The sequence below is a fragment of the Sander vitreus genome, chromosome 4 (assembly GCF_031162955.1).
Source record: "Sander vitreus isolate 19-12246 chromosome 4, sanVit1, whole genome shotgun sequence".
Lineage (NCBI taxonomy): Eukaryota > Metazoa > Chordata > Actinopteri > Perciformes > Percidae > Sander > Sander vitreus.
The window spans coordinates 13,180,661-13,205,753 of record NC_135858.1 but is presented as its reverse complement, the minus strand read 5'-3'; the positions used below and the strand labels follow the sequence as shown (position 1 = coordinate 13,205,753).

The window sequence follows — 25,093 nt, the reverse complement described above, 5'->3', positions numbered from 1 at the left end:
CCCATGGAGGTGACTGCTTAGTAGTGTCATACACAACAGGTATGACCCTTTTATTGTGAATCTCCATATCTATGTAATGATTAATTGTTTGTTACTAACATAATGGCATGTAATCTATTACACCAGCTTTTTAGTTTCATATAAAGCCCTCCTTCCTTTTGTTTTTTTCATTATGTATGTTTATGTTCACAAAAATGACAACCTGTCCTAAACCTAAAATGGCATTACTTTACATCTCCTGAAAATGCAATACCAATTATAAGCACTTTGGCATCACTGTAAGAACAATTTGCTAATTAAGTTAATTGAGGTTGGTGTCCCTGAGCAGATAACAAAGTATATCCTACCCCAAATCTGTCTTCTGTAGGTTTTATAGATCCTAAGAGAACCAGCCTATGATAGGTTGTTTAAGGATATAGATTAGTTATTTATTTTAATTTGGATTATTGCACCATAGATAATTTATGATATTGCAACAGAGATAAGCCCTGACCTGACTAAACCCTCGTAAATGTTCTCGTTTTTGAGAACTTAATCTTTCATTGTATGATCTCAATGTAAACTAATGTAACGATATACGATATATATATATATATATATATATATATATATATTTTTTTAAATAGTACAGCAGACTTGGGAGTTGATGTTTTTTTAATCAGATGTAAAAGATGGAGACAGTAAAAAAAAAGTACATCCTTAGCGAACAAATATACATGTAACAGCAATATACATATACAGTACATTGTCTAAATACAGCGTTTCAGTGACTCCTAACTTACTGTTTGAAGTCACGTACCTTTACTTGACCTTTTGCGGCGACTGCCTCACCTGTACACAGACAGGACCTTTCAATTCAGCTGAGAACAGCTGTTAATCTGTTAAAATTAGTTCTTTATATGGGACCGGAAAGCCAATCACCACAAGTTCTTCTTTGTCAGCAAGACATGATTCATTCAGTCAAAGGCAAGAATTCAGATGTTCCAAAGACAGATAACATTCATTATTAATCTATATTTAAAGATGAATATGTTTTTGTTGGTCTGAGATTTCTATACATGCAGCCAACTCATTCACACACAAAAAATCTACTTTTGAAATATACAGCATCATTTATTCCTATAGGTTTCTTTCCCTCTTCATACTTTTTCATTCCCAGTTGGGTTGAATTAAATGTTACAAAAAGGGACACGAAATAGCTGCAGATGGTAGCGGTGACGTCAAGTGAAATGTAAGGATTTTCAACCTCCCGCCCTTATATTATTACTCATACAGGCTTTCACAACCTAGACAAATAATAAGCATGCACACAAACACAATACTGTCAATATGTACAGTACAAGAGCCCGTTTCTACGCTTATCATTTCTACACGTACCCAAGGAGAATGGTTTGTGCTTAAAATAAGGTCACACAAATACTGATAATGGAACAGCTCATTCATTTGCAAGTTTAACAAGGTGAAAGAATAAGGGAACTGTCCGTAAGCGGTAGAGATGTAACCCAGGTCTGACTGTCATCACAACACTCTCTTTTCTAAAAGCTGCTCCATCTTAGGGTTGATGAATGAAAAGCCAGCAAATGCCGCCTGATCCATGGAGTCTATGAAGTTCTTATCACTGTAGGAGAGACGAGGCTTCTCACTGAGGAACTCCCGATCAAAGTTGCTGCAATCATTTGGTGCTTTCTGAAATTGACAACAATCTTATTTCAGCAAAATTATAAAACAGAGGCACTCATCACAGATTATAGACAAATGTAAACACAGCACATGATCCATATTTTTTCATAATTGAATCCTCAGTGACTCCTTAGTGTATGTGGGGCCTACCACTTTGGGTTTGAAGGGGGGTTCAATCTCTCTACTCTCCAAGGCCGGCCAGTTGATGGTCTTGAAGAACGGCTGTAAACGGACATTACCCACGATCCCAAGCCTGCGAGTGGGGTCTCTTTCGAACAACTGCAGGGTAAGTTAGGAGGGTGTACCATTACATCAGCTCATTTTAAGCTACATACATTTACATGATTTAATTGGATTTAAATAGATTTCATCAATGTATGTGGTCCTTGAATTTAAACCATAAAATAATCAAACATGCTAACACCATATAAGCAGAAATGGTGCCCTACAACAGATGTATTTTGTTTAATAGGTATTGGTACAGACCTGCTCAAGCAGGTCCTTGGCCTCCTTGTTGATCCAACGAGGATAGTGGGGAGTATCCATGCGGATGGACTCAAACAGCTCATCCTCATCATCTCCATGGAAAGGCGACTGACCAACCAGCATTTCGTAAAGCAACACCCCAAATGACCACCAGTCAACGGAGAATGAGTATTTCTGTCCCAGCAGGATCTGAGTTGAAACACAATATTATGAATAAGACTTATTCTAGACAGACAATGACATTTGTTTGCATGCAGAATGATCTAAGCAAATCAGTTGCACATTTGAATATTTCAGAACAAGAAAGCATCTGTAAGTATGAAACACTATACCTCTGGAGCGATATAGTCAGGAGTACCGCAGAAAGTGGTAGCACGATTCTCTCCAAACACGTTCTCCTTGCACATGCCGAAGTCAGCGATCTTTATGTGTCCCTCATGGTCCAGCATCACATTGTCTAACTTAAGATCTCTGGAACAAAACAATCACCACAGGATTGGAAATAAGCAGTGATTTTGAAGACAATAATAGATTGCGAGTTTGCAATTATAAGGTCTGATCTCACAATTTTGTGTTTATCAGAAATAAGTTAGAATGCCACTTAATGCTTGCATGTTTTAAAGGTCCCATGACATGGTGCTCTTTGGATGCTTTTATATAGACCTTAGTGGTCCCCTAATACTGTATCTGAAGTTATGTTAATGTTATGTGTAATGTAAATGTTAAAAAACCTCATAAAGTGAAATGTTCATGCCATGGGACCTTTAAATTAACTTTTAGAGGAATAAATATGTGATTAAAAGTACCTTAGTTTTGCCAGCTGGACTGTGAAATCTTGAATGCTCACTGCCTTACAACACTGAGATAGGATTCATCAATGTGAATATTCAGTCCACTGTTCATGTGTTAATTTACTCAAAATTTTGTAGAAGTAACCATTATTCTTACATGGTTATAAATTGCAAGCAGTTACACTATTGCTGTGATTTACAGTCATCTTTTTACTGCAGGAAATTAACATATTCAGTTTCCTAAACAGTCCCTGTTCATAACTGCATTACCACAGAATGATAATGAAACTTTCAGGAAGAATATGTGTCAAAATGTGTGAGATTACCTAAGCAAGCAAGTTTTGAGTGTCATCAAGTGTATGTTAATATTGCACTTGCAATGTGTATGTGTCTTTATCTTGTGGGATAAGGATAGGAAAATAATCAAACAAGGTCAACTGTGATGTAAATAATATAGTAAAACAAAAAACAAAAATACCAGTATGGCCATTTAGTGCATGTACTGTACTTCCAGATGTTATACATATTTTTGCTCTGACCTGTAGATGATCCCTTTGGTATGTAAGAACTGAAGACCACAAATGATCTCAGCAGAGTAGAACCTGGGGAGACAGACAAATATTACCCACCCATCTCTGGTGGAAAGCCACATGTCTGCGCTGTAGCTATCTCACTGGTGAGTTGGCAGCTGAACACTGGTGTCACTGCAGACTCTTTTCAGTGTAGAGCTGAATTATTGAGGAGGACATTTGTATGGAGTAGCAGACAGGTGAATAACGCTCTCATGATGTGAAACCTGAGAGCTGCAGTGAGCCAAAAGATTAGCCTATCTCTGACCTGCTTCTCTTGTCATCTGTGTCAGGGGAAACAATTGAGTTCTGAGAAGAGATGCTTGCTTCCTTTGGTGAATGATTGTAAAGATCTACAAAGAATGTGTTTACAGCATTCACTATCTTCAAACAGGGATTTGCTAGCATGTTTATATTATAGATTATAGATTAAGCTAGCGGGGCAAGATAAAGACAGGAAGACAGGGACGAAGAAATTGCTGGTGGCCAGTTCTACATCGTATACAGATATGGGGATTGCTGTGGACAAAGTAAGTTACATACAACAATATACTGGTAAGTCATTTAAATAGCTCACATTACTGTATTGTGTGAACAGTTAACTTTTGTGGGCAATTAGCCATTCCAGGGCTCGCCTCCCCATATACAAATGTTCCACCAAGTTCCTTCCTGGGACAATTTTGCAGAAGCACCGTAGCTGAGTCCAGGGCTTAGCGCCGCCCAAGACAGTTGTAATTGGTTTAAAGAAAAACAAACAAGCCAGAGCATTTTTTTCTCCTATCCTAGAATGTATGTGTGGTGTACCCAGACCTTACTTCACAGCGCTGTGGAGATAGGTCTGGCAATGTGAGACTACCTCTGCCCTAACCATAAGAACTTGTTGTCCATTTTAAATAATAATAATAATAATAATACATTTTATTTATATAGCGCTTTTCATAGTACTCAAAGACACTTTACAGTAAAACCATGGTAAATACAATAAAAGCAGGTGAAGCAATAAACACGAAACATAAAAACAATCATATAACACAGGTAAAAACGATAAAACCAGCAGTTAACAGTAGATTAAGTGTGATGTTATCATATGGTGAAGGCTATTCTAAAGAGATGGGTTTTGAGAAGTGATTTGAAAGTGTCCAGGTCAATACAGTCACGGATGTGTATGGGTAGAGCGTTCCAGAGGGAGGGGGCGGCGATGGTGAAAGCTCTGTGTCCCCCCAGGTACGGTGCCTGGTCCTGAGTGTCTGGTTTGTTTCGGAGGAGAGGAGGTTACGGGGGGGATTGTGGCAGTGGAGCTGGTCAAATGACCAACTGACAAGGACTGAATAGGCAGGTTTTATCTATTGATCGTCTCTCACTTAAAACCCTAACAAACACAGCTCTCTTAGAACAAGTTAGAAGGTGCACACAGATATGTACATGCATGTCTAAACCTGCTCTACAAACAACACTACAAACAAAACAGAGTGTAACATGAGGACTAGATATATGTAAGTAAGTTGTTACAGGTTAGTAGTAGCCACTGGGAGAACAGGGCCTTTGTGCTGATAAAGAGGTCATTAGAAACTCTACAGTTCAGTGACTGCCTGAGGAAAAATATTGCATAACCAAATCCTGGAGATGCTTTTCATTCCACTGTGACAACTTGTGCAGCTGAATACAGTCACTGAGTAAGGATTTTAGTGGATGACAACACAAGACCATGTGTCTGTTTGTCAAGTAAAGAATTACTCCTGTCATCAAATGGGCCCAGGGCACAACCACCAGTTTAACTAAAGGAAATGTACCTGCACACACCAGTATTTAAATAGAAAGATAATGGTAAATGCATTCATAGTCTTGCCATTCTTCAAGACATAAAACTACAGGTTTCGAATAGGTCTAACAGCACTTGCAAAGAAATGTTTCACCTCCATCTCTGTTTGTACGTAAATGTGAGACTTTTTAAAACTTTAGCTGGCGAGGACACAGGTGCCAACAAGCTTTAGACTTTACAACACTCTCTTTTACCACTGCTTTTTTTTGTGGAGGGATTCCCACAAAGTGATGAGTAGAGAGATTGTAACTGATACCTCCCCATACAAACAGTACACAGGTACTAAGAGCTGCTATATCCTTACAAGGTCAGTCTGCCAGTGAGCAGCAGCTAATGAATACCAGCCCCAGTCCATCAGGGTTCAGTATATCATGTAAATGAAAAGAACACACAATGGGAGAGAGAGAGAGACATGGGGAGAGTAAACATGCTGTCTTCTTTACAAGTATCTGCTTTTCATCAGCTCATTTATTCTGTATGTATGAGGCCCGGCACAGCTACAGGAGCTTGAGAGCAATGATGGCAGGTAGTGTGTAGAGATGGTCCGATACCATTTTTTGCTTCCCGATACCAATTCCAATACCTGAACTTGCGTATCGGCCGATACCGAGTACCGATCCGATACCAGTGTGTCATATATTTTATTATGTTTTAAGAACTGTATACTACTATCCCTGTATGGATGTGATATTATTTCTATCTTTGTTGTCGGTTGAGCTCAGGTTAAACTCTTTGTGAAACATGAATGCCACAGAACGTTCTTTTATTATGCAGTTTGACAGTCAGTTATAACTGAAAAAGAACATAAATAAACTACTTTAACGTATTTTTTCTTTAGAGCTTTATTACATGGTATCGGATCGGTGCATAAACTCCAGTACTTCCCGATACCGATACCAGCATTTTAGGCAGTATCGGAGCCGATACCGATACTGGTATCGGCATCGGAACATCTCTAGTAGTGTGTGGTTGTTTTTTCACCAAATTTGTATGTTGTCTGTATGACAGGTGTGACTTACGTGGCTCTGTAGAGTTCAAAGCGCCCTTTCTCCTGTATATGAAACATCAAGTCTCCTCCGTTCAGATACTCCATCACAAAGAACAGATGCTCCTGTTGACAAGTTTTACTTTGAGTATTGAGGACACAATTCCAACTAATGATGTAGTGTAGGAAAAAACACTAAGACACTAATGAGATGACAATGGACTACCTTGGTATGGAAGGTGGAGTAAAGATGTGTGAGGAAGGGGTTATCCCAGGCTAAAGCCAAGACCCTCTTCTCTACCATAGTGCACTCCACATCGTCATCCATCAGCACTACATCTTTCTTTAGAGCCTTTACTGCAAAGTACTCTCCACTACCCTTCAGCTCTGCCAGGAGAACCTGTGAGGCAAAGAGAAGAAGAGAAGAGGAGAATGAGAGAAACTTAAATTGTTTTCTGCCTTATTAAGAGCATGAAGTTTGAAATGTCAAGATATGTGTTAATTAGTCGCTCAATGGTGTTTTAAGCACCCACCGTCGACTTCAAGGCACCTAACCCTAACCTTAACCTTAACCCTAACCCTTGCCTAACCCTAGTACTTTCCATGCAGCGCTGCCTGGAAGACAATGTTGGGGGCTTAAAACACCAAACACCTAATTATTCTCGTATTGCCACAGCTCTGTGTGGTGGGGGGGGGGAAACGCTCTAGCTTATTTATATGTCTTTAACCAATCACAACCGTCCTGGGCGGCGCTAAGCCCAGGATACAGCAACGATGCCCTTGCAATATAGATAACAACGATAGCTGAAGGGGAGGTACATCACTCGCCGAATGCCAGGCTTCATCCCAGCAATGTACATCCATTGAGCCAGACTGTGTTAATACATTAAAACATGTTGACCACTGCTCATAATTTGATCAAACACCTACATTTTATGTCATCATTTCTATATGAGGCCTCTGTGTGCCAGTGTATATGACAAGTGTTGACTGGGGTGTTGTTCATTCACTCATGGTTATCCTCTCACTCTTGGGTTGGGGCAGTCTCACGGTAAATATACCACTGATATAGTTGCTTTGTACCTTGCCAAAGCTGCCTTTTCCCAAGACCTTGTGGAAGACAAAGTTGTCCACGTTGATGCGGGTCAAATGAGTTATACGAGACTGAGGCCGTGGGTTGGACCCCTCCCACAGTCTGCCATAGGGAGATCCATCTAATGGACAAACGTTTAGCAATTACCACATAAAAAAATACTGATTTATATAATAATCTTAAACAGTGAACACTTTGCATATTATTCTGCAAGTATTATTATTATCAGTAGAGAGTCTATACTTCTCACATGAATGCATGTAAGTACATGCACATACAGAAAAACCCTAACTGACCATTGATATCCAGTCCAGCAAGCTTGCTAACTTCATCGTAGATTCCAATATCAGGCAGATCAGGCATGTTTGGATCTGAACGCCGGGTGGACGATTTCTGATGGAATAAAGAAAGAAAACGAAAAAATAAGCATAAAACAGCCAGACAAATAGTTTCCCAGCAATGGCTACCCATCTAGCTGTGGTATATCCAATGTGAACACATTTTTTCTCAAATTCTTCTCTTAAACAATGATTGTGTGCTCTGACAAAGCTGACCAAACTACATACATTTAGAGGCCTGTAAAAAGAGAACAAGAGAACTGAGGGTTCCACAACGAGCCAGTCCTTAAACACACCAGGACAGGAAGCTCAGGTTCCCATCGAGGTCAGATGTCACACACTTTTTTTATTTATCAACACACACTGGGGATTGGGAGTTTCCCCATTCAAGGGACACTCAGTTTTATGGTTACACTTTATGTTGATACTCCATTGTTGATGATCAACTCACCATAATGTATTAGTAAACAATGAACTGAGTTTCATGTGATACTCACTTACAGCTAATATTGTAAAGAGGCTGAGCCCTCTACATATGTGCTCTATTTGGGTTTGGATTGGTCTTAGTTTTGGGATTAATGTTAGAAATAGACCAAGAAAATAACTGGATTCAGGACTAAAATGGGGTCAAGATTACAGCGAAGAGAGGTCAGGCTAAAATCATGGTACGGGTCAAAAGTGACGTTTTTATTTTTATCATCACATTATAATTAAGAAGGTAAAATGATTGTGATTTTTGCCACAAGATAGTTCACACACTTGAACTTGGACAACATCCAAATGATGTGTTACCAAAGCTCACTTCAGATTCGCCTCCAACTCCTAAATAGAAAACGATAGTAGTAAAGTATAAATGTTTGTGGAAAAAAAGGTTCATGTGGAAAAATCGTATAACCTGGGGCAGGGCATTAAAATGTATTACATGCTTTTCTATAATTGTGTTTATCATCTCATCATGAAGTACATATTATTTAAACCCAGCTCATACACTAAAAGCTAAGTAAGAGATAGTGTAATCTGATATCCACAATGTCTGAAAGAGCCATTGTATGATTTAATTAGGTGGTATGGTACTTAAGGCAGACTTGTCCTTCAAATTCTTTACTTTACTTTGACTTGACTCTTGATTGGACCATACATTGAATGACTTGTGACAGTCTCCATCCTCACCTGGCTGACTTGTGTGAGTGCTTCAGCTAGCAGTTTCTGGTTGATACCACAAAGGTTGGCTACTTTATCCTGACACTTGTGATGGACATTCATGGCACAATCTACAAATGGAACAAAAAAAGTCTGTTAAAGATAAAAGTGCACACTTAACACTCAAACAGTTAGTCAATTATATCTGCACTGTACCTTCACACTTGAGGCCTTGTTTGACAAGACCCCACAGCAGACTTCCACAGTGGTCGCAGAAGGTGGGACTCATGTAGTTGTTGGTCTTAAAACGGTGCGGCATGTCAATTTTAAAGCGCTCCTTCTGGAACTGCGGAGACAAACGGAATTCATCATCTCCATGACTGACCCGTGGCAAAGGAATTCTAATCAGTGGGCTGTGTTTCTTCACAGCCCTGCGCATCTGCCTCATTTTCTTCTTATCTTTTTGCTGTGTCTTCTGCTTCCCTCTCTGAGATTATAGAAGTGAAGTGACCATGCTGCTGGATAGAAAGTTCCTTGTCTGTTCCCAGGTCTACCTCTTCACTGATTTAGATTGCCTCTCTGAGACCACTCCCCATGTGTGTGCTTGATCATTTCCATGCAACCATTATCTAGGTCAGGTGGTCTTTGATTATCTTAACCACAGATATTGATGATCGTTGAAAACAGCGTCTTATTGCATGTGGACCCTGACTAGTATCTGTCTTTGTTTCAAACTCTGACCCAGCAACACCTGCCAGTTCAATGATTTTTCCATCATTGTTCAAACTGTTATGGAGGGATACTTTACTACAACAGCAAAAACCAGAGTAAGAAAAGCCCACACTAAACTAAAATCAGCCATATGGAGGACACTCACAGTACATGGTGTACTGCACACAAAAAAAAATGGATACGTACCACAGTATCCCGACTGTTGGCAGCAGTACCAGTACATCTGCCGATGATTTTGTCTATGCATTTCTTGTGGATGGCTGCGTTGCACTCTGACAAAACCAAGATATAAGAGATTTGTATACTTTGATGCAGTATCTGAGCATATTATGTACACTGGCCCCACAGGTAAAACAGTGAAGTACATATTTTTAATATATACCATCTATGCACTGGGTTGCTATTTCAAGTATTGCACAAAGCACAGGAGTTTTAAAATTATTGTACACTTACGTCTGCATTTATAGCCTTGCTTGTTGAGTCCCCTGTGGGAGGCAAAGTGACACTAATGGGTCAGTCTGTATCAGTCTTTTGAATGATCATGTGAATGTGAATGAGTTTGCTGATTAATCACTTAGTTCGTGATAATGAACAGCTGCAGTACACCCATGCTGATTTGTGTATCAGGGTTTCCTTTTTCAACAAACTTCCTCTCCAGAGAAACCAAAATGGGCTTCAAAGCACATCTGTTGCTATCAAAAAATGACAAACATTGTCATTAACAGAGACAGACGTTACAACTTAAAGGGTAAGTTGACCTAATTGGTTTTATCCAAAAACATTATAAGCAACCTGTCTTTCTAACATATGTTAAGGGAGAGTATTAAATGCTGCCGAATATCAGGAAGATCCAAATTATTATGTTTTTAATCTCACTGTGTCGTTCTGTCTTCTGTTTTAGTTTATCTAATCTGTGGTTCATGAGTTCCCCTTTCGCTGCCTTGAAGGTTGGTTTATAGGGCTGAGGAGTAGGCTGGACTGACCAGACAAATTCTCTGCACACGGAGCAGAAAGTGGGCTGTCTGAAGAACGTGGCAATGAACTCATGGTTCTTTATGAAGTGGATCTTGGCCTGCTTGATGGCCCCTCGTCTACGGTTCAGGGTAGGAGCCTCCTCCTCCTTGCCAGTCTGCTTACTCTCTTCAAGATACACAGAGAAACAAAGATTATTCGTCCCACAACACTGCAATGGAAAAACAAAGGTCATTTCACATACATTACAAATTGAAAGCCTTAATGATTATCAAAGGAATTGCTCATGTGAATGGCTGTGAATAATAAGATTAAAGTTGCTGGGCAGTCTGTGTATATGTGAGGGTGGGGGGTGTTAAACATTAAAGGAATGATAACTTCAGACTGGAAAAGCTGGTTATGGAGCTACAGATTAAGTTCTATCAACATGTTATTTGGGAATTTGATGAATGCTAAAGTTAAGAGAGAAAGGGTTCTTTCCATTTTTAATACTATTCACTCACTTCCTTACTCTGATCTATTTCTCAATCAGCTTCTTACTATGAGTGATGCGGTCCTACATGAACACAACATTTTCTGTTAACAGTTATGGTTACTTCACATAAGCGAGTTTATGCTTTTGTTTGTGTTTTTGTCTGTGCTCTAATTAAACACTTGAATCAGAATCTGATGACAGCCCCCCTCCCTATGGTCTGGGAGCAGCTTTGGAAGGGATCAAGCCAACAATGGGCCTGCTCCTTCCCCACAAAAATTTAAAATTATTATTTTTTATGGTTGTAACGGCGCAAAGAAATTCAAATTCATACCAAAAGGTAATAATAATACTGTTGACCCTGCTAACCCGTTCTGGAGCTACCTGATGGTGCTGTCAGCACTCTTCCTGACTTTAATGTTATCTGATGACAGCGTTGTCTGCTAATGTTTCCAGGCCCCTGTCAATCAAGTATGATTAAACCATACCCACACAGTCCTGATGAAGCAGATCAGGTGACTTTTTGAGTGTAAAACTCTTGATCAGTAATAATTAAGAGAGTTTTTGGTTTTAAAGTCGTTTTTTAGTTAGTAATATGTAATGTTATAGAGCATGGGGTATTCAATTCAAATTTAAAAAGGTCCAGTTACTAAAATTTCCTCCCAGCAAAGGTCTTTGCTCTTTATTTTTATTTATATCTTTATTTATTCTTTATTTTTAACTTAATACATACTGTGTAAATATACTTATATTGTTTGTACCTATACTTATATTGTTTAATATTCCATCTAAAGAATGTGTGACGTGCACCAACAACACCAAAACAAATTCCTTGTATGTGTTAAAAAACGTACTTGGCAATAAAACCTTTTCTGATTCTGATTCTGAAACTCATAATGTCTAAATTGTGTCTTATAGCATACCCCTACCTCTATCAAGTAAAATCAACAACGTGCATGTCCATATTATTTCATTTCAAAGAAGTGATTTATATCTTTAAAGTAAATAAAATGTATTCTCATTTATTCGCCATTTGGTGATACCAGTTATGAAGGAATACTTAAGCTTTTAACCCAAGTTTATAGTGACTTTGGTGACAACATGGAAAATGTTACACCAGAGAAAACAAAGCAACCAGACAGCTACAGGAAATTATATAAATAACAGAAAAAGTAAAAAGGATCAGAAGAAAGAAGTTATTGTTTCCATTTTAATTATTTTACCTGTATCCACTCCCTCTAGAAAATACTGCACTGCCATCATCACTTTCCCAGAAGGATGAAGATCCACCTGAACACACAAACACACAGTTAGACACACAGACAGTTACACTTATGGCGCTTTTCCATTACATGGTACCTGCTCGACTCGCCTCGACTCTACTCGCCTTTTTTGGTTTTCCATTACGAAAAAAAGTACCTGGTAACTGCTAACTGGTACTTTTTACAGTACCACCTCAGTCAAGGTTCCAAGCGAGCTGAGCCGATACCAAAAGGTGACGTGAAAGCGACAGACGGGGGTGTCCTAAACAAACCCACCATTTTTAAACACAGTGTGTGTGTTGCGTTAGGTCACGGCAGTTTACTGTGGCGCAGCTATGACAACCAGCCACGCTGAAGCGGTACTACAATCTGCAATGGAAAACGGACGTACAGTGTGTCGAGTTGAGTCAAGGCGAGTCGAGCAGGTACCATGTAATGGAAAAACGCCATTAGACAGCCTAAGATATTCCTCTACAGGGACAGAGGACAATCTGTAATGTCCTACCCAGAACTCAGCACGCCCGTTGGCTTTCTTGCAGCGCTCTGCAAGGACAGACACTCCGACAGTGACCTCAGCCAGCGGCTCCTCTGCTGTCTTCATCAGCAGTACCTCCAGCACACGACCCTCATAGATGTGGGCATCAAAAGTGGCCTTCCAAGCCGGGTACATGGTGGGTTTCCGCTGAACCAGGGTCTTACCTCTATCTAAGAAAAGGAAGATGTACAGAGAGAGAAAACAAAGAAATATCTTTTGATGTTTTCAAGCACAGGAAATAAGAAGGAATCTTTGTTACAGACATAACAACTTCTGTAAAAGAAAGAGTGGTGTAGGCTGTCAAAGATTTTCTCACCAGTTGTCAAGGCCTCCTTCAACTTGATTGCACAGAAAGGCGGGTCGGCCAGAGGAAGCAGGAGGCCCAAGTCGTACGAGTTAAAGGCGATCCTCAAGAAAGGAGCCATGGTGACAAGCACCAACGTCACCTGCTTTCAGAGATGGACAAACAGTGTTACCCTGGTGACATTTATCTATAATGACATGTTATACGCACAGCTGCAATTCGTCCTCATATCCTCATATAATATCTTATTAAATTGCATACACACACCGTTGTTGCATATTGTGCAGCAATACTGCTGGCTCACAGTTAGGCATGAAGATAAGTATTATAGGTATCTGTTAGGGGTGTGATGAGACACTCAGCTCACAAGACGAGACGGTACACGATATTGAGTTCATGAGAACAGACGAGATTTTAAAGGTCATATATTATGCTTTTCCGTGTTTTCTGTCATATCTGCAATGTTATAATGTTGCATGTTGCATGCCAAAACGTAGCCGGGTTGAGTGGGTAGAGCAGGCGCACATATACTGAGAGGTTTATGCCTTGACGCAGAGGTCCAGGGTTAGAATCCGATCTGTGACGATTTCCGAAATCTTGAAATAAAGGCAGAAAAGCCCAAAAATAATCTTTAACAAAACTTCAAATAATAAGGTAAACGTATTTTAGACAAATCCCTGTGAGCTAAAACGTTCAGATTTCCAACTATTCTGAATACTCTGGTTTCAACAGTTTTTTCTCCTCTCGGCTAAGTGTTAAGCAACTCTAAGCTGGCCGTCTATTAGGGGTGCACGATTCAGAAAATGTCACGATTCGATTCAATATTGATTTTCGATTCAAAAACGTAATGTAGTTACTTTTCCCGTGTGTGTGTGTGTGTGTCTGTGTTTATATATATATATATATATATATATATATATATATATATATATATCTTATACATCTCTTCGTACATTCATGTGGATTTTTTATTTAGTATCTTTTATTGTCCATATTATTATGTGGATTTGTTTGTTATTTTAACATCCTGTTATGATGTATGTGTATGTTGTGTGTGTTGTCTGTAAGCTACTGGGACCTTGAATTTCCCCTCGGGGATCAATAAAGAATCTATATATCTATCATGTGATTGCAGTAGACATCGATTTTTGGAATTCTATGAATCGATTTTGAATCGGTAGAGCTTGAATCGCGATTCAAATATGAATCAATTTTTTTGCATACCCCTTCCATCTATGATTGGTCATCTGCTCCAAGTAGGTAGGACTGGAGTGTTTTTTTTTAAGCCACTGCTGTGTTACATTGTCCCATGTAACTACATGCTAACGGCAGTATACAATGTCACTCATTGCTCCTGAAACTTTTTCTGTTAGTAGTATTTGGTTTAAAAACCTTTATTTGACTGTAGAAATTGCTGCTATATTCTATTAGTGTCAACTGCTAACTAAAGTAGTTACATGGCGAGCAGCAGTAAACAATGTCATCTTGGCTGCCAATGTTGTTAATTTCTCCCCAATTTCAGGTATCATTACTCCTGAAACATGTCCGATTGGGTAGTGTTTGGTTCAACAAGGCCTTTATCTGCGATTTTTGACGGTAGAAAGTGCTGCTTCGTTCCACTACAATCTAACATTAGCATACTGCTAACTATTAAGTGGCTACATACCTCCACTCTGTGTTTCTCTAGTTGACGCCAATCAGAGCAGACTGGGAGGAGGGATTAAAGAGACAGGCGCTCCTACAGTGTCTCATACTCTGAATAGAATAGTTCTCTCAATACATCCATGGTCTCATACAGAGGGTGAATACAGGTGCAGCAGCCATGGGCAGTATGAGAAAAATAGTGTTTTTTTAACATTAAAGCATGTAAACATGTTCTAGTACTAACACAAAATGCAAGTATAATCCTGAAAATGCTATATAATAGTTGCCCTTTAACACTATTTTAAAGAAATCATATATCTTTCTATGACTAATTATTCACTCGCCTTTTTTGGCCCATTAATTTTTCAATCTATTGTCATTTATATATTCTGTGCTTTGTCCCATATCAGTTATTGTTGACAAATATATTTGTGTGTGTTGTACTTTCATTTTAAAGTTCTTTTATAGCACTTGGTCATCTTAAGCTGTTTAAATGTGGTGGACTAATGAACTTAACTTGCACTTACTACAATGATGGTAATAATTTAATGAATAAGCTTCAAGTGAATGTGTGTGTGTGTGTGTGTGTGTGTGTGTGTGTGTGTGTGTGTGTGTGTGTGTGTGTGTGTGTGTGTTGTCTGTATCTGCTCTTTGGGTTACTTACCTTTACACTTTACAACTATTAACTAAAACAAGTATGTATGTAAGTATGCATTGAGTTGATGTAAATTAATGTTTTTTTGTTTTTAGTTTTTTTATCCGATTAATCGATTAATCGAAAAAAATAATCGACAGATTAATCGATTATTAAAATAATCGTTAGTTGCAGCCCTAGTTAAAATGATTCCAAACCTATTCATCCTTACTTAGAACATGTTGTTATTCATTTAAAACATCTTAAACACCACACAAAATTGAACACCTACCTCTCCCTTTCCAAACCCGTCCCTACAACCTATTAAATCAATGTCCGAGCTGAGCCCCGCTTTCTGTAAAACATGCAGAGAGGACAGAGAAGCTTGCGCTTACATGCTCTCAGGTACCGAAATTTGGTACAGATTGATTTAACGTGAATCGGTCCTCGGTAGTACCGACGTAAATCTGCACTGGTGTACTGATATTGCGAGACAACTCCTCACCTCGACAAGAAATATCGCGAGATCTCATGGGACGAGATCTCGTCACACCTCTAGTATCTGTATTGTGAGACCAAACAATATCAGAGAAAGAAGATAAGATACTGCTCCTTCAATTGACATCTAAGAAATACATTTAAAACATATTTCTGACATCCTGTCAGACACCTGTGCACCTGCATTCAAAAACAGTAGATGGCTGTGTCAGAAAGGACACAGGAAGGTGAAGTTAAAGTCAAGTCAATTTTATTCATATAGCCCAATATCAAACATCACAAATTTGCCTAGGGGCTTAACAATCTACAACGTATGATACCCTCTATCCTTAGACCCTCGATTCAGATAAGGAAAAGCTCCCAAAAAAAACATTTAACAGGAAAAAAATGGAAACCTCAGAATAGGAATAGGAATCCCTCTAACAGGACGGACATGCAATAGATGTCGTGTGTACAGAATAATAGACCAAAGTAAAATTGTAAACTTGTTCTTGTTCTCACTTTGAGACATTTCTACTGAGTCACACCCACACAGAGGAGGGAAAAAAAACATTTTTACACCTCTGTCAACAAGACCTATTTTTGTGTGGAGAACTATTGTAGGTGTTTTTTATCTGATTCCAAAACTGGCTGTTGGATGGTAAAAAAAACAAAAAAAAAAACACAATTTATCATATGATATGACATGTTGAATGTCGTATTTGTCCAATACTTAAAGATGTTTCCATTGCTAGTAAGAAAGAAAAAAAAACATTTCGAAAACATAATTTTGGGTTCTTGTGATGGGCATTTGTCAGTTTTTTGATAGAGATCTGAGATAGAGAGACCTAACGATGAAATTATTGAAGAAAAAAATCAACACACTAGTTGCATCCTTGTGCATGTGAGGTGAAATACAGTATATGCTGATAGTCACATACTGGAGAGAGAGCTCAATGTCATCCTACATGCTGCGTACTAGCTATTGCATACTAGGGTTGCACGATATTGACAAAATGTGATATTGTGAAATCGATTATGAATATTGCGATATAGATATTCATTTTTATATTTTTAAACATGTGTAAAATTAGAAAAGTTATGGGAAAATGCATCAAAATAGATTCATAACAAATAATGGTTAAAAAAAAGTTTTCTTACAACACAAGGTTTATTTCAACTGACAGTTATATTGGACTGGTACAACATGAATAAATAAATAACGGCCATGTCTACAGAACAGGACATGTTTTAATGGTTGTACAGTATAATATAAATAAATAAAGAGAACAGGACACAACTTTTCTTTCACTTTTCTGATTCGTTCCGTTTAGTTGTCTTATCAATTTCTTCACTTACACTGTAACTCTGTCAAAATATGTCACGTAGTGGACCCGTGCGCTGACATGTACCAACATGTGCAAGTGGCAAAGTAACTGGCCAATGAAATGATGATCATTATAGCGTTTCAAGCGTGCTCTAAATCGAACACAACTAAGCCAACAGACGGGACGCAGCGCCCCACAATATAAACAAAATATTGCAAATATTGCAACCCCTTTCGATATAATATTGTGCAACATGATATTGCAATAACGATACTGAGTCGATATATCATGCACCCCTATTGCATACATGATTTACTGGTTGCATAAGCTTACAACCTCAACTTTTTCTGTAACAACCACGCACCACTAGTTTCTGTACAGTATGTGGAATGCAAAGGGTGATGCCCATCAATCTCACATGTTGGCCAGGCACTTCAGTCACACTCAGGTTGTCTTACATGTTTTGTCTACACCACTATGTATAAAATACAACCACAATGTCAATGTGCCCCCAAATCATTTAAGCTTCTGCTACTTGTTTGGTTCCCTTTCACAGTTTTCTTGACTGTGTAGTTTCTGAAAGGTTGCAGCTGCAACAGTGGAGGTGTTTTCCTGTACTACAAAGGCTGAGCAAGCCTCAACATGTCAATAATCCAAATACAAGCATGCAGCGCACCACAGTAGGCCTAGCTGGTATTCACAATCCTGAACCCATAACCGCGCACAATGAGACCAGAAAAGTAAGACACAGAAAAAAACACAGGGAAGAAAAAAGTTCACACTAAGAGGGGAGGGTGTTGAACGGCCATATTCACTTACTGACGCGCTGCTGCTTTGAGCTGTGATGTCAGGGTTTTGGGAGTTAATCAATAGCAAGCACACTGTGTTATTGAGGGCGGTAGTGATTGATTACCTAGCAAACTGTGTGCAATTTCGATTTGTTCCATCTGTTAAATTCAGTAGTTATATCCCATGCACCAGTATAATGTAACAAAAAACTTCCACCTAACTTCCTAATATTCATTTTATACAACCTACTTACGTTCCTGATACCTGCATTAATGACCAACACAAAAGTGTGTTTGTACAAGTACTACTAGTACGAAGGTTAAATAATTATATTGCTTCACCTAGAATCTGGGTTTAGAGGTTATGTAAGCACACAAAAGAAAAATCAGTGTTTGTGTATGTTTGCTTGTATTTGAACATCATATCTTAAAAAATGTGATAAACAGCTATAATGCATACAGATGTAGTAGATGTCAAGCCTAAGTCCGGGAGACTGACTTGTAAACTAACACTACAATCAAGTTATTTGATAATTATTAAGTTATTATTAAATATATTAATTATTTGATTTATAAGTGAAGTGAAAAATAGAAATGGGGTAATAGTACCCTACCCTTGCTCCACTGACAGAAAAAAGGGAGTAGGACAATACAGAAAAGGAGAGGGAGCTTGTCCAGTGAACTGCTATGATGTAATTACCACCTCACAATGTAAGCATTACATACATTTTGCAATCTACATTAAACTTCACTGCTACTACTGATGATGGAAACGTCCTCACGTGTACTTCTCTTAGACACACACACACACACACACACACACACACACACACGCACGTAGTGTTAGTAAAAATGTAACTATGCTATGCTACATATTGCATATTATTTATGAAGCTGTTACAGTGATTTACACTACAACTGCGACCATGCAGCCATTTGAAGATAATGAGAATCGACCGAGAATCAGTCAATGCATCTGATTTTCTTTTTGCAACATTTCTGTCTCTGAAGGATGTGGTTGATTGCAAGTTTCAGATGTTACTTCAAGTCTTTTAGATGACTGACGACTGCGACCGTCGGACACCAGATTATCTGTATGACACATAGCCTAGCTACATGTAAGAGTTTATTTAAAACAGACTCCCCTTTCTTTGCTGTCCAGACCTGCCCGCATTCCATCTCACACCCAGCGTTACAATGTAGGCCTATTCTGTGACCCGTGAGATTATGTGACCTGAACTGGTATTCCATATTGCCACCATGGCCACACAACTGTTTACTATAATAGCTAACAGTGCGTTCATACCTTCTAAAGTGACCCCATTGTATTAAGATCGGGTCACACATTTGGCCAGTATCGATCAGTCACCTGTCAATGTTTAATCAACCAATCAGTCATTTTTTCCCCCATAGTGGACCCCATACAATCTGACAGGTCACAGATTCCGTCGCACCATTTCAATTTTATTAATTTAACGAGGCGACGCTATCCGAAAAAAGTTGGGGTTTATAGCGTTATTTCAATCAGAACGTAACGTTAGTAACGTCAGTGACAATGTTTCTGAATGCTATAGAAAAGACATTGTGTTAACGTTACTACTGTAAATCAACGTAGGCCTACGTTTTCAATTAGACAGACTAAAGCTTACGCGTGCATATATATAGCATATTATACAGACTGTAAATAATTAGCTAACGTCAGCGCCAACAGTCACGGTTGAACGTCTTCGATTCCGTTATAGATGAAAGAAGAATAGGGTGGGGACGTTTTGGGGGTCTTTAAGTAACTTTTTGCCATCTCCAAACGTTAAAGACCCTAACTCTAGTGAAAACCTCGACTAAAAATAATAACAGCAGTCTCACCTCGTCCTGCAAACTCTGTGCTGTTCTTTATCACCGCAGCACGACGAAAGTTGCTCTTTCTCTTCCTCTCGTTTTTCGCTCTGGCATTCCGTCGTCGATTGAGGAAGTGTAATGTTAGCGCGCGCTCGCAGAGCCTTTTCGGCAAGCTGTGACGTTTAACACACACACACACACACACACACACACACACACACACACACACACACACACACACACACGCAGCCCCAGTAGTTTCAATGCACCCAGTTGCCCTAGTTGCCCTAGTTTGAATAAAGGTCCGTTATTATATATATATATATATATATATATATATATATATATATATATATATATATATATATATATATATATTTATATATATATATATATATATATATATATATATATATATATATATATATATATATATATATATATATATATATATATATATATATATATATATATATATTTCAGTTGTCCTTCACACACAAATATGTTTCAGCCACACACATGTAATAGCCTATGCCATTTAAGCCCTCCTGGCTGATTAAAATGATGATGTGTTCCTACAGACCTGTTGATCAAATGAGTTGGTAAAAAACCTGCCCATGCAACTATAACGTTGATAAAGATCTGCATTGCTGGTGAGTGTGTCCTAGATTACTTTAGCCTAGTATAGCGTATGTGGGGGAAGAAATGGTTTTCTTTACAGTTAGAAGTCGTGTGGCAGGGGGTGGGGTCACGTGGCCGGTAGGCTGCGGGGGTAGTTTTGAGGTTTTGAGCTACGTTTTTGCTGCTGAGGAGGTGGCAGATTGGCTCATGCAGCCAAAGGAGCTTTTCTTGTTCTAAACCAATACAAGTAGCCTACGCTAAATGATCCATCCTTTGTTTATTTCATGCCTGCACTCACCCCCTCACAAACACACACAAATATATGTTTTTTCAAATGAGCAAGGGCAGCTATTCTCATCTGACAACACTAATGACATATTGGCTAATGACAACTTACTGAGGAACATGGCAGATACATTCATGCAAAGTGAGTCATAATGAAATGTTTAGGCATGAGAATGTATGTGCTGTATGCTGTGCTGCTCTAGTGCAAAGTGAAATGTAAAGTGAAACCTGTCAAGAACAGGTTGACCGGACACAGGTGTGCAATGTTCCCCTCTCCTTCTGAGGACTTAGTAATAGACAAATTGTGAGTCATGGTAGACACAGGATGTAGAGTGGAGACTGGTGTGTGCACTAAAAGCTTCATTGCCTGGTTGCTCTTCTTCTCTGACTCTGACAGATGCACATTCAAAGCTCGAGGAACCCTCTCCTTCTGTTCCTCCTCTAGCAAACACACACACACACACACACACACACACACACACACACACACACACACATCATCTGATCCACCCGTGGGATGCATAGGCTGTAGAACAGGCGGATGTTAAATTTAGCATAATAGAGCCTGATGAAGATCCACATAAAAACTCCCTATGCAGGGAGTTGATCCATATGGCTGTATGGAGAATTAGAGAAGTAAAGTGGAGAAGTAAAGAGAGTTGCAAAAATAGAGAGCAACTCCACAAAGAAAGGGAACAAATCTACACCTCGCCCACCTTGTTAACCACTGATTTAAACAACCAGACCAAAAGTGTCCTTGCAATGCTTAAGTGGCAATAAAATAATAAATAATAAAATAATAAGGAACGCTGCACTGTTTGAGAGTCACACGCAGAGCCAAGTCTCTTCAATTAAAAAAAAATTAAAAGTAGGCAGCAGCCATGTCAGCATCTCTCTATAGCAATGATGCTACTACAGCAAATACTGACTCTTAATCCACAGTTTATTTATATGATACCATGTTGTTTTTAATGATATGACTAGAAAATGTTCAGCCATCAGAAAACATGGTCTCTTAGGAATAATTCAACATTCTGGGATAGTACACTTATTCGATAAGAGTTAGATGCCATAATTGATGCCACCCCATATGTCAGTTAAAGGTACTATATAACAATTTACATTTATCAATTGCTTTGTATTGCCAATGTGTGAAGATTTTTATAACTTAACTTAAAACCCGAGACCTCCCCTGACTTTCTCCATTGCCTATAACAGCCTGTGGACTGCTTTTTATATGTTTATACATGTTCTTAAAGATGGGTTCATATCATTTCTCAGGCACATTATATGCTTTTGTTTCATTCAAACATTAATTGTGTGAATGCCGATTCAGCATTCACACAGTAATATGTTGTTTGCTTGCCACTGCTGTTCCACTGTTGTAACACCTACAACTTTCATACAATATGGCTATTGTTCAACTTTTAAAGATATATTAATTAAAACAATTATCATTTTTCCACATTTCTTATAACTTCACCTTCTTCTTACACATTTTAACCAGCAATCCAGTTTAGCTTTGGCATTAGCTTTTCAAAAAAAACTTTAATTATTATACCACATCTTTTTTACATTAGTGTAGTGTATTTATGAATAGTGTATTCAACTTGTCAATGCAATTCATATCAATTAAAACAATTCCCACTTTTCCAACTATTCTCACTACTTCAACTTCTTACAGATTTAAGCTATTAATCCAGTTTAGCTTTAACAATTTAGCTAATTAGCATTCACACGCATTTTCTGCAGGAAATGCATTTTCTAGTTGCAAATAATTTACAGGATACATGGTTTTTGTTTTACATGCATATTTAGTTCACAGTTAAATGTGTCTTTTTGTAGCATGCACAATTAGTTACTTTTGCATTGCCTGCTTCTTTCTTATAACCATATGTCTTTTGAGCTCACCAGTTGGAGGTCCATAATCAAAAGAGGGTGGCACCTGGAGTAGAGCTGTTTTATAGGGGAGATGGTATAATTGGACACTACCACTACTCGCCATGTCATTGAGAAGCTTCATTCTTTCTTTAGATTACTTTTTCCTTAGTTGACATTATATTAAGTATTTTGTTTTGGTTAATGAAGAGCTAAGTTTACATTTTTTTGGAATAAGTGTTTGTTTTGTTTTGATTGTTATTTGTAGTTTAATTGGTACTGTTTTATTGTTAGATTCCCCTTATGTGTCAAACCTGGTCTGATCAGCCAGTAGGCTAAATATGTCCCCTTTGTTTCATGTTTGGTCAGTTGTATGTTGATTTTGTTTCGTTATGCGCTTTAGTTACATTCTGTTTAGTTGACCTCTTTTATGGGCCCAGAACTTATCTTCATTTTTGTTGTTTCATATTTTTGCTGATTTTTGGGTGACTAAAACCCCCTTTTTTTAAACTTATCTGTGACTCCATGTGCCTTGCTGCTTGGTCCCTCACACCCATACATATATACTTCACTTGCGCATACATGCATACTTCCCTTGCACATGCATGCATAACATGTGTGAGTATATATGTATGTGTGCATAAGTATGTCTGTATGTGCATGGGATTGGTGGTTGGGGTTAATGGTGGAGCGCATAAACACATGACTTTCACTTAGGAGGTTGGGAATCGAGTCCAGTCAGCAACTTAAAGACAATTTGACTTATTTCAATTGACTATAACAAACTTACTTTTTCAACCCAAACCATGATCTTTTCTGACCTGCCGATCCTGCTGACCCGTTTATACTTATCTCTATGCAGATAGTTGCTGATGACAGAATGGTCACACAAAAAAAAGGAAAACACGATGCAGACTCCATGTTTAGGCAACAAGAATAATAAATGTTGAGTCTTAGATGCAGACTGTGCAGAAGGCTGTGTTTTTCTCAGTTTGTCCTGTTGAGGCAGAGTGGGCTATTTAAAGCTTTAGGGGAGGTGGAATAGGTGTAACATTGACTTCGCAATGTAGGCTGCAAAGAGTTTGCAAAGTGGGACATAGGAGTGTGTAACTCTATTCTTCCAGCCTCTTCACATCTTTTTTCTCTTCCTCTCCCCATCTCTAAAAGGGCGCCGAGAGACACAAGACAAGGTGGAAACCCAGAAATGTCAAGCCAATGTCAGGTGGATATGGCTATTTTCCCGTATGTCCTATTTTTCAGTCTTTTTATTGAAATCTCCAGCTATTATGTAATAGTCTTTCTTTTACCCCTAAGGATTTGCCGCCCACACAACAACACTATGAAAAGATGAGGAGGCATGCTGTTGTAAATCACAACATCAACACAAACACTGCTTTGCCTTCTCAGACTAAAACTGAAAATGATCAGAACATTTGTCATGGAAAACTGTTCAGACAACTCTGCTGTCAGAGCATCATGGGTTAAAAAAAAAAGCCATAGATGAAGAAATTCAACTCGGAACAATATTTCAGCTTCTTTGGCATCAGCTGTTAATGACTCCTGAGGCTGAGCACATATAACAGAGCTGAATGCATCCAACCTTATTGAGTAGGCTGTGTGTGTGTGTATGATTGATTATTTGCTTCTCTCTGCATTGCTTCTGCCTGCAGCGCTATGGAAGTAAGCTTGGATTATGACACGGTTGCTGCCCCACTGTTTTATAAAAAAAAAAAAGCCCCCCAGCTAGCTTTCATCACTCGTTTTTCTAAATCATTAGCACAGAGGATCATTTAAAGTGCAACTGGATTTTTCCAGTTTACTCTTCAACCAGCTCAAGTCAACAATTTCCTGTTTCTTGCTGCTTTGCTGTGACCAGAAAAATCATATGCAGAAGTATGGTAAAAATACAAACATGAAAGCTCTTTTTTTACATAAGCTGACAAATAACACTTCTGTATTCAGGACTTCTGTATTCAGGTAAACTGGGTATTTTAATTGATTTGTTCTTGAATCTTGGCAACTACCCCATATTAGTGTTGTATAAAGATAACATCAACTCAGCATTGCACCACAGCCAATTAAGAGAGGTTATTCCTGCAGATGGATTCAGGGAGGAACAGGTGCAGGAAGGGAGGGATGAAAAATACTTTTTTTTAAAAGGAATTTGTATACAAACAAAGGAAATAAAACACAACTAAAATTTAATAAAAGAGTGAAGTGACAGAAGAGGGAGAAAACAGAATTGGGGCTAGTGAGGGAGAGCAGAGTGATGAATGAGCTGTCTTCTATATAGGACGAGGTGCCTGCAACTTTTCAGGAGCCCCAGAAAGCAAAACTTTCCGCCTAATATGATTCTGGGTCAGGAAGCCTCGGGGGGAGACACAAAGCAGAGCAGGCCTGGCCTTTCTTTGGCCAGACTGGTCT

General features: G+C 38.6%; 1 protein-coding gene across 2 annotated transcripts; it reads right to left on the bottom strand.

Annotated features, from left to right (window-relative positions):
• Window positions 1–636: 636 nt before the first annotated feature.
• On the bottom strand, window positions 637–20,029 carry prkcda (protein kinase C, delta a). Of its 2 annotated transcripts, none has more exons than XM_078248418.1 (18): window positions 19,913–20,029; window positions 13,191–13,323; window positions 12,845–13,044; window positions 12,301–12,367; window positions 10,617–10,773; window positions 10,087–10,118; window positions 9,820–9,905; window positions 9,118–9,247; window positions 8,932–9,032; window positions 7,720–7,816; window positions 7,414–7,544; window positions 6,557–6,730; window positions 6,365–6,456; window positions 3,497–3,559; window positions 2,499–2,637; window positions 2,167–2,355; window positions 1,831–1,959; window positions 637–1,686 (listed from the first exon to the last, which is right to left on the bottom strand). In XM_078248418.1, exons 2-18 carry the CDS (start codon window positions 13,297–13,299, stop codon window positions 1,519–1,521), a joined length of 2,064 nt encoding a protein of 687 aa, XP_078104544.1. In that variant the 5' UTR covers window positions 13,300–13,323; window positions 19,913–20,029; the 3' UTR covers window positions 637–1,518. The 2 variants fall into 2 exon arrangements, with proteins under 2 accessions (XP_078104544.1, XP_078104545.1); XM_078248419.1 differs by having other exon boundaries at window positions 13,191–13,320.
• Window positions 20,030–25,093: the final 5,064 nt, after the last annotated feature.